Source organism: Salmo trutta, chromosome 27 (assembly GCF_901001165.1).
Source record: "Salmo trutta chromosome 27, fSalTru1.1, whole genome shotgun sequence".
Lineage (NCBI taxonomy): Eukaryota > Metazoa > Chordata > Actinopteri > Salmoniformes > Salmonidae > Salmo > Salmo trutta.
Genome location: NC_042983.1, coordinates 20,143,350 through 20,156,189, shown reverse-complemented (window position 1 = coordinate 20,156,189; position 12,840 = coordinate 20,143,350). Strand labels below are relative to the sequence as shown.

At 43.8% G+C, this 12,840-nt stretch overlaps 1 protein-coding gene across 4 annotated transcripts in view; it reads left to right on the top strand.

The window, feature by feature from the left end:
- Nucleotides 1–12,840, top strand: part of LOC115164548 (mitoferrin-1-like) — a 29,599-nt gene that overhangs the window by 15,647 nt on the left and 1,112 nt on the right. The window contains exons 2-4 of one of the 4 annotated variants that reach the window (XM_029717158.1): nt 11,584–12,149; nt 12,262–12,490; nt 12,743–12,799. In XM_029717158.1, the coding sequence (XP_029573018.1) occupies nt 12,268–12,490; nt 12,743–12,799 (280 nt within the window). In that variant the 5' untranslated portion in view covers nt 11,584–12,149; nt 12,262–12,267. Of the gene's footprint in view, nt 1–11,583; nt 12,491–12,742; nt 12,800–12,840 lie in introns of all 4 variants that reach the window. The other 3 variants (XM_029717155.1, XM_029717156.1, XM_029717157.1) reach the window with 3 other exon arrangements.

Sequence of the window (12,840 nt, the reverse complement as noted above, 5' to 3'; positions counted from 1 at the left end):
AGGATAAGATTAATTGTGTGTCGTCTGCATAGCAATGATAGGAGAGACCATGTGAGGATATGACAGAGCCAAGTGACTTGGTGTATAGCGAGAATAGGAGAGGGCCTAGAACAGAGCCCTGGGGGACACCAGTGGTGAGAGCGCGTGGTGCGGAGACAGATTCTCGCCACGCCACCTGGTAGGAGCGACCTGTCAGGTAGGACGCAATCCAAGCGTGGGCCGCGCCGGAGATGCCCAACTCGGAGAGGGTGGAGAGGAGGATCTGATGGTTCACAGTATCAAAGGCAGCAGATGGGTCTAGAAGGATGAGAGCAGAGGAGAGAGAGTTAGCTTTAGCAGTGCGGAGAGCCTCCGTGACACAGAGAAGAGCAGTCTCAGTTGAATGTCCAGTCTTGAAACCTGACTGATTAAGATCAAGAAGGTCATTCTGAGAGAGATAGCAGGAGAGCTGGCCAAGGACGGCACGTTCAAGAGTTTTGGAGAGAAAAGAAAGAAGGGATACTGGTCTGTAGTTGTTGACATTGGAGGGATCGATTGTAGGTTTTTTCAGAAGGGGTGCAACTCTCGCTCTCTTGAAGACGGAAGGGACGTAGCCAGCGGTCAATTTTCAATATATGAATATTAATACAATTTAAATGTAGATTTTTTTTGCATTGGATATATTTACCATATATTGATTATATATATCTATAGTTTATATTTACCATATCATATTGAGAAAGAAACATAAACATTTTACCTGATCATAAGTAGACATAATTGCAAATCATTCAATTCTTCTAATAGAAATAAAGAAAACAATTTAGTTACGAATTGAACTTTAGATGAGTTGACCCTTCACATGGGATGATTTTACTGAACAACAAAATAAGGGAATATTGAATGATCCCCAATGATCCATCGCATCTCCCAAAAATGTTTTCAACATACATCTGTAAAATTGTCTTCTCCCTGGACCTCCTCAATGTCCAGCTCTTGAACATCAGACTCTGAGGCCTCATCTTCACTGTCAGTTTCCAACCTTGTTGAGGATGGCTCGTTGTCAGGCTCAAAAAAACTGAAATTTGCCTAGATGGCTACAGATTTTTCAACCCTTGTATTGGTCAGCCTGTTGCGTGCTTTGGTGTGTGTTCCCAAACAAGGACCAGTTGCGCTCTGAGGCAGCTGATGTTGGTGGGATTTGGAGGATGATGGAGGCAACAGGGAAAGAGCCTCATATCCACAAAGTCCCTTCCACCAGGCGGCTGTTGAGGTATGTTGGCACGACTGCCATATTGCATCTCCATCCCAAAGCCCTTGCTTCGAAGTGTACTACACCAGACTGCCAAGAACCTTGCCCTCATCCAGGCCAAGGTGGCGAGACACTGTAGTGATGACACCATAGGCCTTGTTGATCTCTACACCAGACAGGATGCTCTTGCCAGCATACTTGGGGTCCAACATGTACGCTGCGGCATGCATGTGCTTCAGGCAGAAGTCTTCAGGCTTTTTGATGTATTTCAGAACTGTAGTTTCTTCTGCTTGGAGCAAAAGTGAAATGGGCAGGGCAGTACGGATTTATTTTCTTACATCAGACAGGATGGCATTGTCTTCCTCAATCCGTGCAATGGCTGCTGCTATAGGTTTCAGGCTGCTTACCACTCTCTCCCAAAATACATCATCCAGGAGGATCGTCTTGATAGGGCTGTCCATATCGGCAGTGATATGGCCATTTCTTGGAGAGACTCCTTCCCCTCCAGGAGACTGTCAAACATGATGACAACACCACCCCAATGGGTGTTGCTGGGAAGCTTCAATGTGGTACTCTTCTCACTTTGCCTGGTGAGGTAGATTGCTGCTATAATTTCCTAACCATTTCCTTGGCTCTCTTGTAGAGTGTATCCATTGTTTTCAGTGCCATGATGTCCTTGAGGAGCCGATTCAATGCATGAGCAGCACAGCCAATGGGTGTGATGTGAAGGTAGGACTCCTCCACTTTAGACCAAACAGCCTTCATGTTCGCAGCTCATCTGCAATGTAGAGACCGGTGTGTCTGTTGTCCCTTGTGTCTGTGCTCTTGTGGAATACTGGTTGAGGGGTGGAGATGATGTAGTTAATTATTCCTTACCCGCGAACATTTGACCACCCATCAGAGATGATTGCAATACAGTCTGCTTTCTCTATGATTTTCTTGACCTTCACTTGAACTCTGTTGAACTCTGCATCCAGAAAATGAGTAGAATACGCATGTCTGGTTGGAGGGGTGTATGCAGGGCGAAGAACATTCAGAAATCTCTTCCAATACACATTGCCTGTGAGCATCAGAGGTGAACCAGTTGCATACACCACTCAAGCAAGACATTATCAGCATTTATCTGACTACGTTCCTCCATTGAGTCAAACTTCTGATTCCAGGAGGACCATGAGCTGTTGCTATCGATAAGGTGTCTGATTCATCCTTTTCACATCGAATTGAAGTAGAGGGACTTTTGTCAGAGGTTGCTTGTGAGCGCTGAGGGAACTTTATGCACTTGGCTTGATGATTCTGCATCTTTGTTGCATTCACATTTGATTTGGCACAGTATTTGCAAATGTACACAGTTTTTCCTTCTACATTAGCTGCAGTGAAATGTCTCCACTCATCAGATAGTGCCTGTGGCATTTTCTTGTAAAGATTAGAAAAAATGAGTAAAAATAATAACACATACAATTCCATGTACAGATACAGTTGACGTAGGAAGTTTACATACACCTTAGCCAAATACATTTAAACTCAGTTTTCACAATTCCTGACATTTAATTCTAGTACAAATTCCCTGTCTTAGGTCAGTTAGGATCACCACTTTATTTTAAGAGTGTGAAATGTCAGAGTAATAGAGTGATTTATTTCAGCTTTTATTTATTTCATTATGTTCCCAGTGGGTCAGAAGTTTACATACACTCAATTAGTATTTGGTAGCATTGCCTTTAAATTGTTTAACTTGGGTGAAACGCTTTGGGTAGCCTTCCACAAGCTTCCCACAATAAGTTGGGTGAATTTTGGCCCATTCCTCCTGACCGAGCTGGTGTAACTGAGTCAGGTTTGTAGGCCTCCTTGCTCGCACACGCTTTTTCAGTTCTGCCCACAAATGTTCTATAGCATTGAGGTCAGGGCTTTGTGATGCCCACTCCAATACCTTGACTTTGTTGTCCTTAAGCTATTTTTCCACAACTTTGGAAGTATGCTAGGGGTCATTGTCCATTTGGAAGACCCATTTGCGACCAAGCTTTAACTTCCTGACTGATTTCTCGAGATGTTGCTTCAATATATCCACCTAATTTTCCTCCTGCAGCACCAGTTCCTCCTGCAGCGAAGCACCCCCACAACATGATGCTGTCACCCCTGTACTTCACAGTTGGGATGGTGTTATTCGGCTTGCAAGCCTCCCCCTTTCTCCTCCAAATATAACGATGGTCATTATGGCCAAACAGTTCTATTTTTGTTTCATCAGACCAGAGGACATTTCTCCAAAAAGTACGATCTTTGTCCCCATGTGCAGTTGCAAACCGTAGTTTGGCTTTTTTATGGCTGTTTTGGAGCAGTGGCTTCTTCCTTGATGAGCGGCCTTACAGGTTATGTCGATATAGGACTCGTTTTACTGTGGATATAGATACTTTTGTACCTGTTTCCTCCAGCATCTTCACAAGGTCCTTTGCTGTTGTTCTGGGATTGATTTGCACTTTTCACACCAAAGCACGTTCATCTCTAGGAGACAGAATGTGTCTCCTTCCTTAGTGGTATGACGGCTGCGTGGTCCCATGGTGTTTATACTTGCGTACTATTGTTTGTACAGATGAACGTGGGACCTTCAGGCATTTGGAAATTGCTCCCAAGAATGAACCAGACTTGTGGAGGTCTACAATTTTTTTTCTGAGGTCTTAGCTGATTTCCCCATGATGTCAAGCAAAGAGGCACTGCGTTTTGAAGGTAGGCCTTAAAATACATCTACAGGTACATCTCCAAATGACTCCAATTATGTCAATTAGCCTATCAGAAGCTTTTAAAGCCATGACATAATTTTCTGGAGTTTTCCAAGCTGTTTAAAGGCACAGTCAACTTAGTGTATGTGAACTTCTGACCCACTGGAATTGTGATACAGTGAAATAATCTGTCTGTAAACAATTGTTGGGAAAATTTGCTTTTGTCATGCACAAAGTTGATGTCCTAACCGACTTGCCAAAATTATAGTTTGTTAACAAGAAATTTGTGGAGTGGTTGAAAAATGAGTTTTAATGACTCCAACCTAAGTGTACAGTGGGGGGAAAAAGTATTTGATCCCCTGCTGATTTTGTACGTTTGCCCACTGACAAAGAAAGGATCACTCTATAATTTTCATGGTTGCTTTATTTGAACTGTGTGAGACAGAATAACAACAAAAATATCCAGAAAAACGCATGTCAGAAATGTTATAAATTGAATTGCATTTTAATGAGGGAAATAAGTATTTGACCCCCTCTCAATCAGAAAGATTTCTGGCTCCCAGGTGTCTTTTATACAGGTAACGAGCTGAGATTAGGAGCACACTCTTAAAGGGAGTGCTCCTAACCGCAGCTTGTTACCTGTAAAAAAGACACCTGTCCACGTATGCAATCAATCAATCAGATTCCAAACTCTCCACCATGGCCAAGACCAAAGAGCTCTCCAAGGAAGTAAGGGACAAGACTGTAGACCTACACAGGGCTGGAATGTGCTACAAGACCATCGCCAAGCAGCTTGGTGAGAAGGTGACAACATTTGGTGCGATTATTCGCAAATGGAAGAAACACAAAAGAACTGTCAATATCCCTCGTCCTGGGGCTCCATGCAAGATCTCACCTCGTGGAGTTGCAATGATCATGAGAACGGTGAGGAATCAGCCCAGAACTACACGGGAGGATCTTGTCAATGATCTCAAGGCAGCTGGGACCATAGTCACCAAGAAAACAATTGGTAACACACTACGCCATGAAGGACTGAAATCCTGCAGCGCCCGCAAGGTCCCCCTGCTCAAGAATACATATACATGCCCCTCTGAAGTTTGCCAATGAACATCTGAATGACTCAGAGGACAACTGGTGAAAGTGTTGTGGTCAGATGAGACCAAAATGGAGCTCTTTGACATCAACTCAACTCGCCGTGTTTGGAGGAGAAGGAATGCTGCCTTTGACCCCAAGAACACCATCTCCACCGTCAAACATGGAGGTGGAAACATTATGCTTTGGGGGTGTTTTTCTGCTAAGGGGACAGGACAACTTCACCGCATCAAAGGGACGATGGACGGGGCCATGTACCGTCAAATCTTGGGTGAGAACCTCCTTCTCTCAGCCAGGGCATTGAAAATGGGCCGTGGATGGGTATTCCAGCATGACAGTTACCCAAAACACACGGCCAAGGCAACAAAGGAGTGGCTCAAGAAGAAGCACATTAAGGTCCTGGAGTGGCCTAGCCAGTCTCCAGACCTTAATCCCATAGAAGATCTGTGGAGGGAGCTGAAGGTTCGAGTTGCCAAACGTCAGCCTCGAAACCTTAATGACTTGGAGAAGATCTGCAAAGAGGAGTGGGACAAAATCCCTCCTGAGATGTGTGCAAACCTGGTGGCCAACTACAAGAAACATCTGACCTCTGTGATTGCCAACAAGGGTTTTGCCACCAAGTACTAAGTCATGTTTTGCAGAGGGGTCAAATACTTATTTCCCTCGTTAAAATGCAAATCATTTTAAAACATTTTTTGACATGCGTTTTTCTGGATTTTTTTGTTGTTATTCTGTCTCTCACTGTTCAAATAAACCTACTATTAAAATGATAGACTGATCATTTCTTGTCAGTGGGCAAACGTACAAAATCAGCAGGGGATCAAATACTTTTTCCCCCTGCTGTATGTAAACTTCCGACTTCAACTGTAAATATTTAAGCAGTTAGATTAAACAACTCCTTTGTAAGATAAATGTTTTAAAGTGAAACATGTATGGAAACAGGTGAATTAACACTCCCCAGTTAGCATGCTCAAGCAAGCTAAAACCCACATGGTAGCAAAACTAACTAGCAGAAATTGTTAACCAGTTAGACATGATTTAAACACACTTTGCTGTAGCCTACTATTTTCCAGTTAACAAAAAATCATGTATGTCATATAAAATATATTCACCCCACCCAGTATTGTAGTCAAAACTTACCAGAAAGCATGTAGTCCTTGACTCAGACAGTGTAGTAGTGTGGGCTCAATAGCATTTCATTAGTGTGCAACAGGGTTGCAATTCCATTGAATTGGGGATAGTTCAAACAAAATGCCACGAGCTAGAATTGCCTTGTGTATCCGACAAAAAAGCTTTACTGTTATAAGCTAACTTTTTTTTGATGAATGTAAGCAAAATTCCCCAAATTCCAGGGCTTAACTTCCCATGGAAAATGTCTGGAAATTTACTGGAAAATTTCTGACCCTTTGCAACCCTAGCCGACAGACATGGTTTCACTGTTTCCATCTCCTAGCCAACTTTGCATTATTTCATTTTTTTATGTTATTTCTTACATAATTTGCTTAGAACGTTTCTTGTATTGTTACCACCAGCCGAAAATAACTTTTGGATATTAGATCAGCGGGCTCTCACCAGAAATTCGAGCTGAAATTTGACCTGGATCCTTTATTTGAAATTCCCGAGGCAGCTCTATTTATCCCGGGCTCTGCACCAAGATGCCGAAGAAGAAGAAGTAGGACCCTAGTCAGTCTCTGGTGGCGTGCATACCATCCACCGCTTCCAAGTATATTACTTGCTAACTTTCAGTCCCTGGATGATAAAGTAGACGAGCTTAGGGCGAGGAAGACATCAGGGAGACATCAGGAACCGTAACATACTCTGTTTTACTGAATCATGGATCATTGCTACTCTCTACTCCGGGATGCCTACAAGTCCCTCCTCCACCCTCCCTTAGGCACATCAGATCATAACTCCAATCTGCTCCTCACCAGAGGAGAAACTTAAGCAGGAAGCTCCCGTGGTAAGGATGTTGTTTCCACTGTGACGATTGCAACTTATACAAACCAAAAACCGTGGTATATGGCAGCTTTCGCTCAAAAATGAAAGCACGAACCACCACATTTAACTATCGGCGTGTACAAACAGACCAGCTGACCTCAGTAAGGCAATCGGAGGCAAAAGGACAGTACAGAGACAAAGTAGAGTCACAATTCAATGGCTCAAACACGAGACGTATGTGGCAGGGACTCCAGACAATCAGAGATTATAAAGGGAAAGCCAGCTACGTCGTGAAAACCAACAGCTCGCTCCCGGAAGTGTTACACATTCACCCGCTTTGAGAAAAACAACATTGAGCCGCTGACGCAGGCCCTCAACGCTCACAAGGAATGTGTGCGCTCGTTCTCCGTGTCCGACGTGACTAAATAATTATAAGCATGTTAACCCCTGCAAGGCTGCCGGTCCAGATGGCATCCCAAGCTGCGTCCTCAGAGCATGTGCAGACCAGCTCTCTGGAGTTTTTACGGACATATTACATTTCTCCATATCCCAGTCTGTTGTCCCACTTGCTTCAAGATCTCCACCATTGTTCCTGTACCCAAGAAAGTGAAGGTAACTGAACTAAATGACTCTCGCCCCGTAGCACTCACTTCTTTCATCATGAAGTGCTTTGAAAGACAGGTTAGGGACCATATCACCACCACCTTACCTGACACCCTAGACCCACTACAATTCACATATAGCCCCAACAGATCCATGGACGATGGAGTCGCCATTTCACTGCACACTCTCTTATCCCAACTGGACAAGATAAATACCTACTGTATGTAAGAATGCTGTTTATTGACTACAGCTCAGCCTTCAGCACCACGGTGCCCTCCAAGCTCATCACTAAGCTCAGGGCCCTGGATCTGAACACCTCCCTTTGCAACTGGGTCCAGGACTTCCTGATGGGCCGACCCCAAGTGGTGAAGGTAGGCAAATACACCTCCGCCATGCTGATCTTCAACACGGCATGGCCACGTACATCTCCAACTCAATTATCAAGTTTGCTGACGACACAACAGTGGTCGGCCTGATTACCAACAATGACTAGACAGCCTACAGGGAGGAGGTGATAACCCTGGCAGAGTGGTGCCAGGAAAATAACCTCTCCCTCAGCGTCAACAAAACAAAGGAGCTGATCGTGGACTACAGGCGACGGTAGAGAGAGCACGCACCCCTCATCGACAGGGCCTCAGTGGAGAGGGTCAAAAGCTTCGAGTTCCATCACTGATGACCTGAAATGGCCCCTTACATAGACCGTGCCTGAAGAAGGTGCAACAGTGCCTCTTCAACAGGAGTCTGAAGAAATCCGTCTAACAGTTCATTCGGAAAGTTTTCAGACCCCTTGACTTGTTACACATTTTATTACGTTACAGCCTTATTCAAAAATGTATTAAATCGTTTTTTTCTCATCAATCTACACACAATTACCCATAATGACAGTGAAAACAGGTTTTTAGAAATTATGTACATAAGTATTCAGACCGTTTGCTATGAGACTCGAAATTGAGCTCCGATGCATCCCGTTTCCATTGATCGTCCTTGATGTTTTTACAACCTGTAATACAATTGATTGGACATGATTTTGAATGGCACATACCTGTCTATATAAGGTCCCACAGCTGACAGTGCATGTCAGAGCAAATATCAAGCCATGAGGTTGAAGGAATTGTTCGTAAAGCTCCAAGACAGGATTGTGTCAAGGCACTGAGCTGGGGAAGGGTACTAAAACATTTCTGCATCATTGAAGGTCCCAAAGAAAGCAGTGACCTCCATCATTCTTAAATGAAAGAAGTTTGGAAGCGCCAAGACTCTTCCTATAGCTGGCAGAGCTTCAGAGTTCCTCTGTGGAGATGGGAGAACCTTCCAGAAGGACAACCATCTCTGCAGCGCTCCACCAATCAGGCCTTTTGTGATGGCCAGACGGAATCAGTCCTCCAGTAAAATGCACACTTCCGCCCGCATGGAGTTTGCCAAAAGGCACCTAAAGACTCTGACCATGAGGAACAAGAATCTCTGGTCTGATGAAACCAAGATTAAACTCTTTGGCCTGAATGCCAAGCGTCACGTCTGGAGGAAACCTGGTTAATGTTGCGTAGGCTAATGTTTTTTTAAGTCATGTTTGGAAAACATCTGAGTGGTAGATCTGACTCAAAGTGATCTCAACAAAGGTTGGTGACCACTGGTCTAGGGTGTCTGAGATGGAGTTAATGTGCCATAACCATCGTCTCAAAGCACTTCATAATTACAGAAGTGAATGCTACAGGGCTGTGGTCATTGTGCCTTTTAAAATTCTTGGGGACAGGAATTTTGGTGGTCATCTTAAAACAGGTTGAAAGTTACCGCATGCTCTATGAACGCACCCTGGAATACTGTCGGGCCTTTCCGGTGTTGGCCTGATTCAAGATGTTTCTCGCATTGGCCTTGGAGAGCACGTTCCCTCTGGGTTGGTGACAGCCCTTACACCCGGTACGATGTTGTCAAAGCGTGCCTAAAATGCATTGAGTTTGTCTGATAGAGAGGCATCGTTGGTCAGATCACTGTTGGGTCTTCCTTTGTAATCCGTAATGGACTGTAGCCCCTGCCACATGCGGCAGGCGTTGGAGCCTGTGCAATATGATTCCACCTTTTTCCTAATATGTCCTTTTGCTCGTTTGATGACTGCGGAGGTCATAGCGGGACCAATTCCTGTCCTCAACCGTAGCCTCGAGTGGTCTACGGCAGCTCTGTGTGTGGTAGCCTTGTCCTTTTAGTTTAGTACCAACCTGTGTTAATCCAGGGCTTTTGATTGGGGAAGCAGCAAACCCTCACCGTGGGGACAACGTCGTCGATACATTTTCTAATGAAGCCGGTGACGGAGGTGGATAGCTCATCAATGTTATCTGCGGAGTATCGAAACAACATATTTCAATCAGGGCTAACAAAGCAGTCCTGTAGCATAATCTCTGATTCTGGTGACCCTTTCTCAATGGAGAGAGACGCATGTACTTCCTGTTTTGAGTTTCTGCTTTTAAACAAGAAGCAGGAGTACAGAGTCATGATCTGATTTGCCGAATGATGGGGTGCCTTATATGCTTGCCTGTAGGGCTGGGCGATATGGCCAAAATCTCATATCCCTATATAGGGCACTTTTCATATCCCGATAACGATACATGTCACGATATAGTACATTTTCTGTAAATTCAATGAATAAATAGTTTATAAAATGACCACATGTAAAGGCCTATTTCTTATTACATTTTGAATTATACTCGACAAATAAAAGGTACTTACTCATATTTGGTTATTTCTCCTTTTATTTAGAACCTTTTGTGGAAATTTTAAATTAAGCATGTAACAAAATATTAATGTAGAAAATCTAAAAAGGTAAATAGAAAACACTTCAACTATAGTTGCAAACAAAATAAACATAGGCCTTATATATATTGGGGGCTTACCTGTTTTGCATGCTATTTTGGCATTAATAAGTGTCACATCAATTTGGTACCTTCGGTCGAGTGTTGGCACCAACTCATGAAACCCCTGTTTCTCGACCGTGTAAATTGGGGTCACGTCTTTGCAGATGTAAGCTGTAACGGCAGCTGTTATCTCCTTCCATCTTTGTGATTCTTTGCCATATGGTGTGCCGCGGGCAAAAGCCTCTTGCAACATCTGAGTCGGGTTTGTTTTAAGCACTCGACTGTACTTTTTTGGGTCTCATCCATAGACTCTCTCCGTACTGTTTCACATGATTCTTCCGTAGGTGGTAAAAGAGGTTAGTGGTGTTTGAGCCTGTTGTCGGGACCGACCTACGGCATATTTTGCAGAGGACGGTTTTCTGGTCCATGTCAGACTTTTCATAACCAAACCACGTCCATGCGACCGAAGTAGCCCCTCTTTTAGGTACGAGCTCCGTGTGTCCGTGCTCTGTGTCATGTTCACTCTCCTCCATTTTTGTTTGTGCTGCAAATTTCAGAACGCAAAGCGTTATCCAATTTACGAAAAATATTGCCTTAGAGTGTGATTTGCGACACAACGAAATAGACGATACAGCATAATATGAAACGATATGAAGCGTGAAAATGCTAATATAGCTACCATTGACTTGCATTGGATTTGTGCCACAAATACTAAATTTAAAAAAGAATGCCCGGAACAGCACTATCTAGTGGTCAGAACCTGGTAATATCAGGAAGTAGGATAGGACAACTTCAATGACAAATTTCTCTGGACGGGGAGAAACATCACCAAATTCAGTGTGAATAGATTACATAGGATGAAGAAACAATACTCCGAACTGCAGCACCATACTACTTGTGAGACATAGAGAACTGATACTATATACTCATTGTTGGGTGGGATTGGCGTGGGTGGCTTTTCACCATTTCTTTGGATTCCTCATGTCTAACTCATTGTTAGAAAAAGGTTTAGTCCAAATCGGATGTTGGGTGTAATATTTATTAAATATATGAATTCTTATAAATTAAAATGGCCAATTTGTGTGCAATCAATTAGCTTAATTTCTTAGATCAAATCATATTTCAACACAATAAAGCTGCAGGAATGCTAATCTTTTTCTAACAACATAAGCAATTTCAGAACAATCTGAGATGGTGTCGATCCTCTTTCTTGTGCTCTTTGAGGCGGAACGACCCATTGGAATCCCCCTTTCAAAGACTTGTTGAGAGATTGATGCAAGATAAGTAATATCACATGTAAGTAAAAGACAACTACACAAGCTAGTCTTGAGGGCACGTGCAGAATTTATTGTCTCCAGAATTCATCTTCAACAATGTGTGATTCGTGTAGAGTTTTAGTTCAATTTGACAACTTAAACTAAGTTGTATGAGTCCCTCAAGCCTCCAGATGTATCTGAAGGAAATGTAATTGATATTGTATTGTTTGGGAAAAGGACAGAAACACAAGGCAATGTACTGAGGAAGATAAATGGGCTGCCCTACATTTTAGGCCAAATAAAAACATTCTTTGTGCTGTTCAAATAACTTGGCATGGCAGGGTATAACAAAGAACTGCCACAGCACCCCACCCTAGGCCTGGGACAGAAACGCACCAGGACATGAGTTCTGCCAAGAACAGACATTAACAGAAACATCAGATCACTGGAGAAACAATAACCTCAGAAACAGACAGCCCAGGTGAGTGTGTGGAGGTTTGACTACGGTCTTTAGTTTAGCTTTAGCAGGTTGTATGAACCACGTCATGAGAAGCTCGGGTCTCTCACTTCAAATGACCCTCTTCTTTCTCCAGACCAGGATGCAGAGTTTGCAGCCAGACCCGAAGGCTCAGTACAGCAGCGTATACGAGGCCCTGAGAAGGATCATCCAAACGGAGGGTCTCCTCAGACCCTTGAGGGGCCTCAACATCACCATGCTGGGGGCTGGCCCTGCCCACGCCCTCTACTTTGCCTGCTACGAACGGGTCAAGTGCACACTCAGCGAAGTAATTCAGAATGGAGGAAACAGCCACATAGCCAATGGTACAGTACAGTTCTTTTTCCCTTGGAACTCTCATGTTTCACACTGACCACTGGAAGGTGACCACTGGAACATGGCACAGAAAGAAGTTAATTGTTTTGGTAGTCGTTTTGGCAGTTTTGATAAACTTACAGTATAAATAATTGGCTTGACACAGTTGAGGTGAGAACTGATGTAGTATCACATGAGCTATTGTATGTTGATGGGTGGTAACATGTGGAGGCCTGACTGACTGATGACTCTGTCCCAACTAGGACTGGCAGGCTGTGTGGCCACTGTGCTGCATGACGCAGTCATGAACCCAGCTGAAGGTAAGGCTTTCAAAGGGGGCATTGGGGTGTTCGATTTTAGA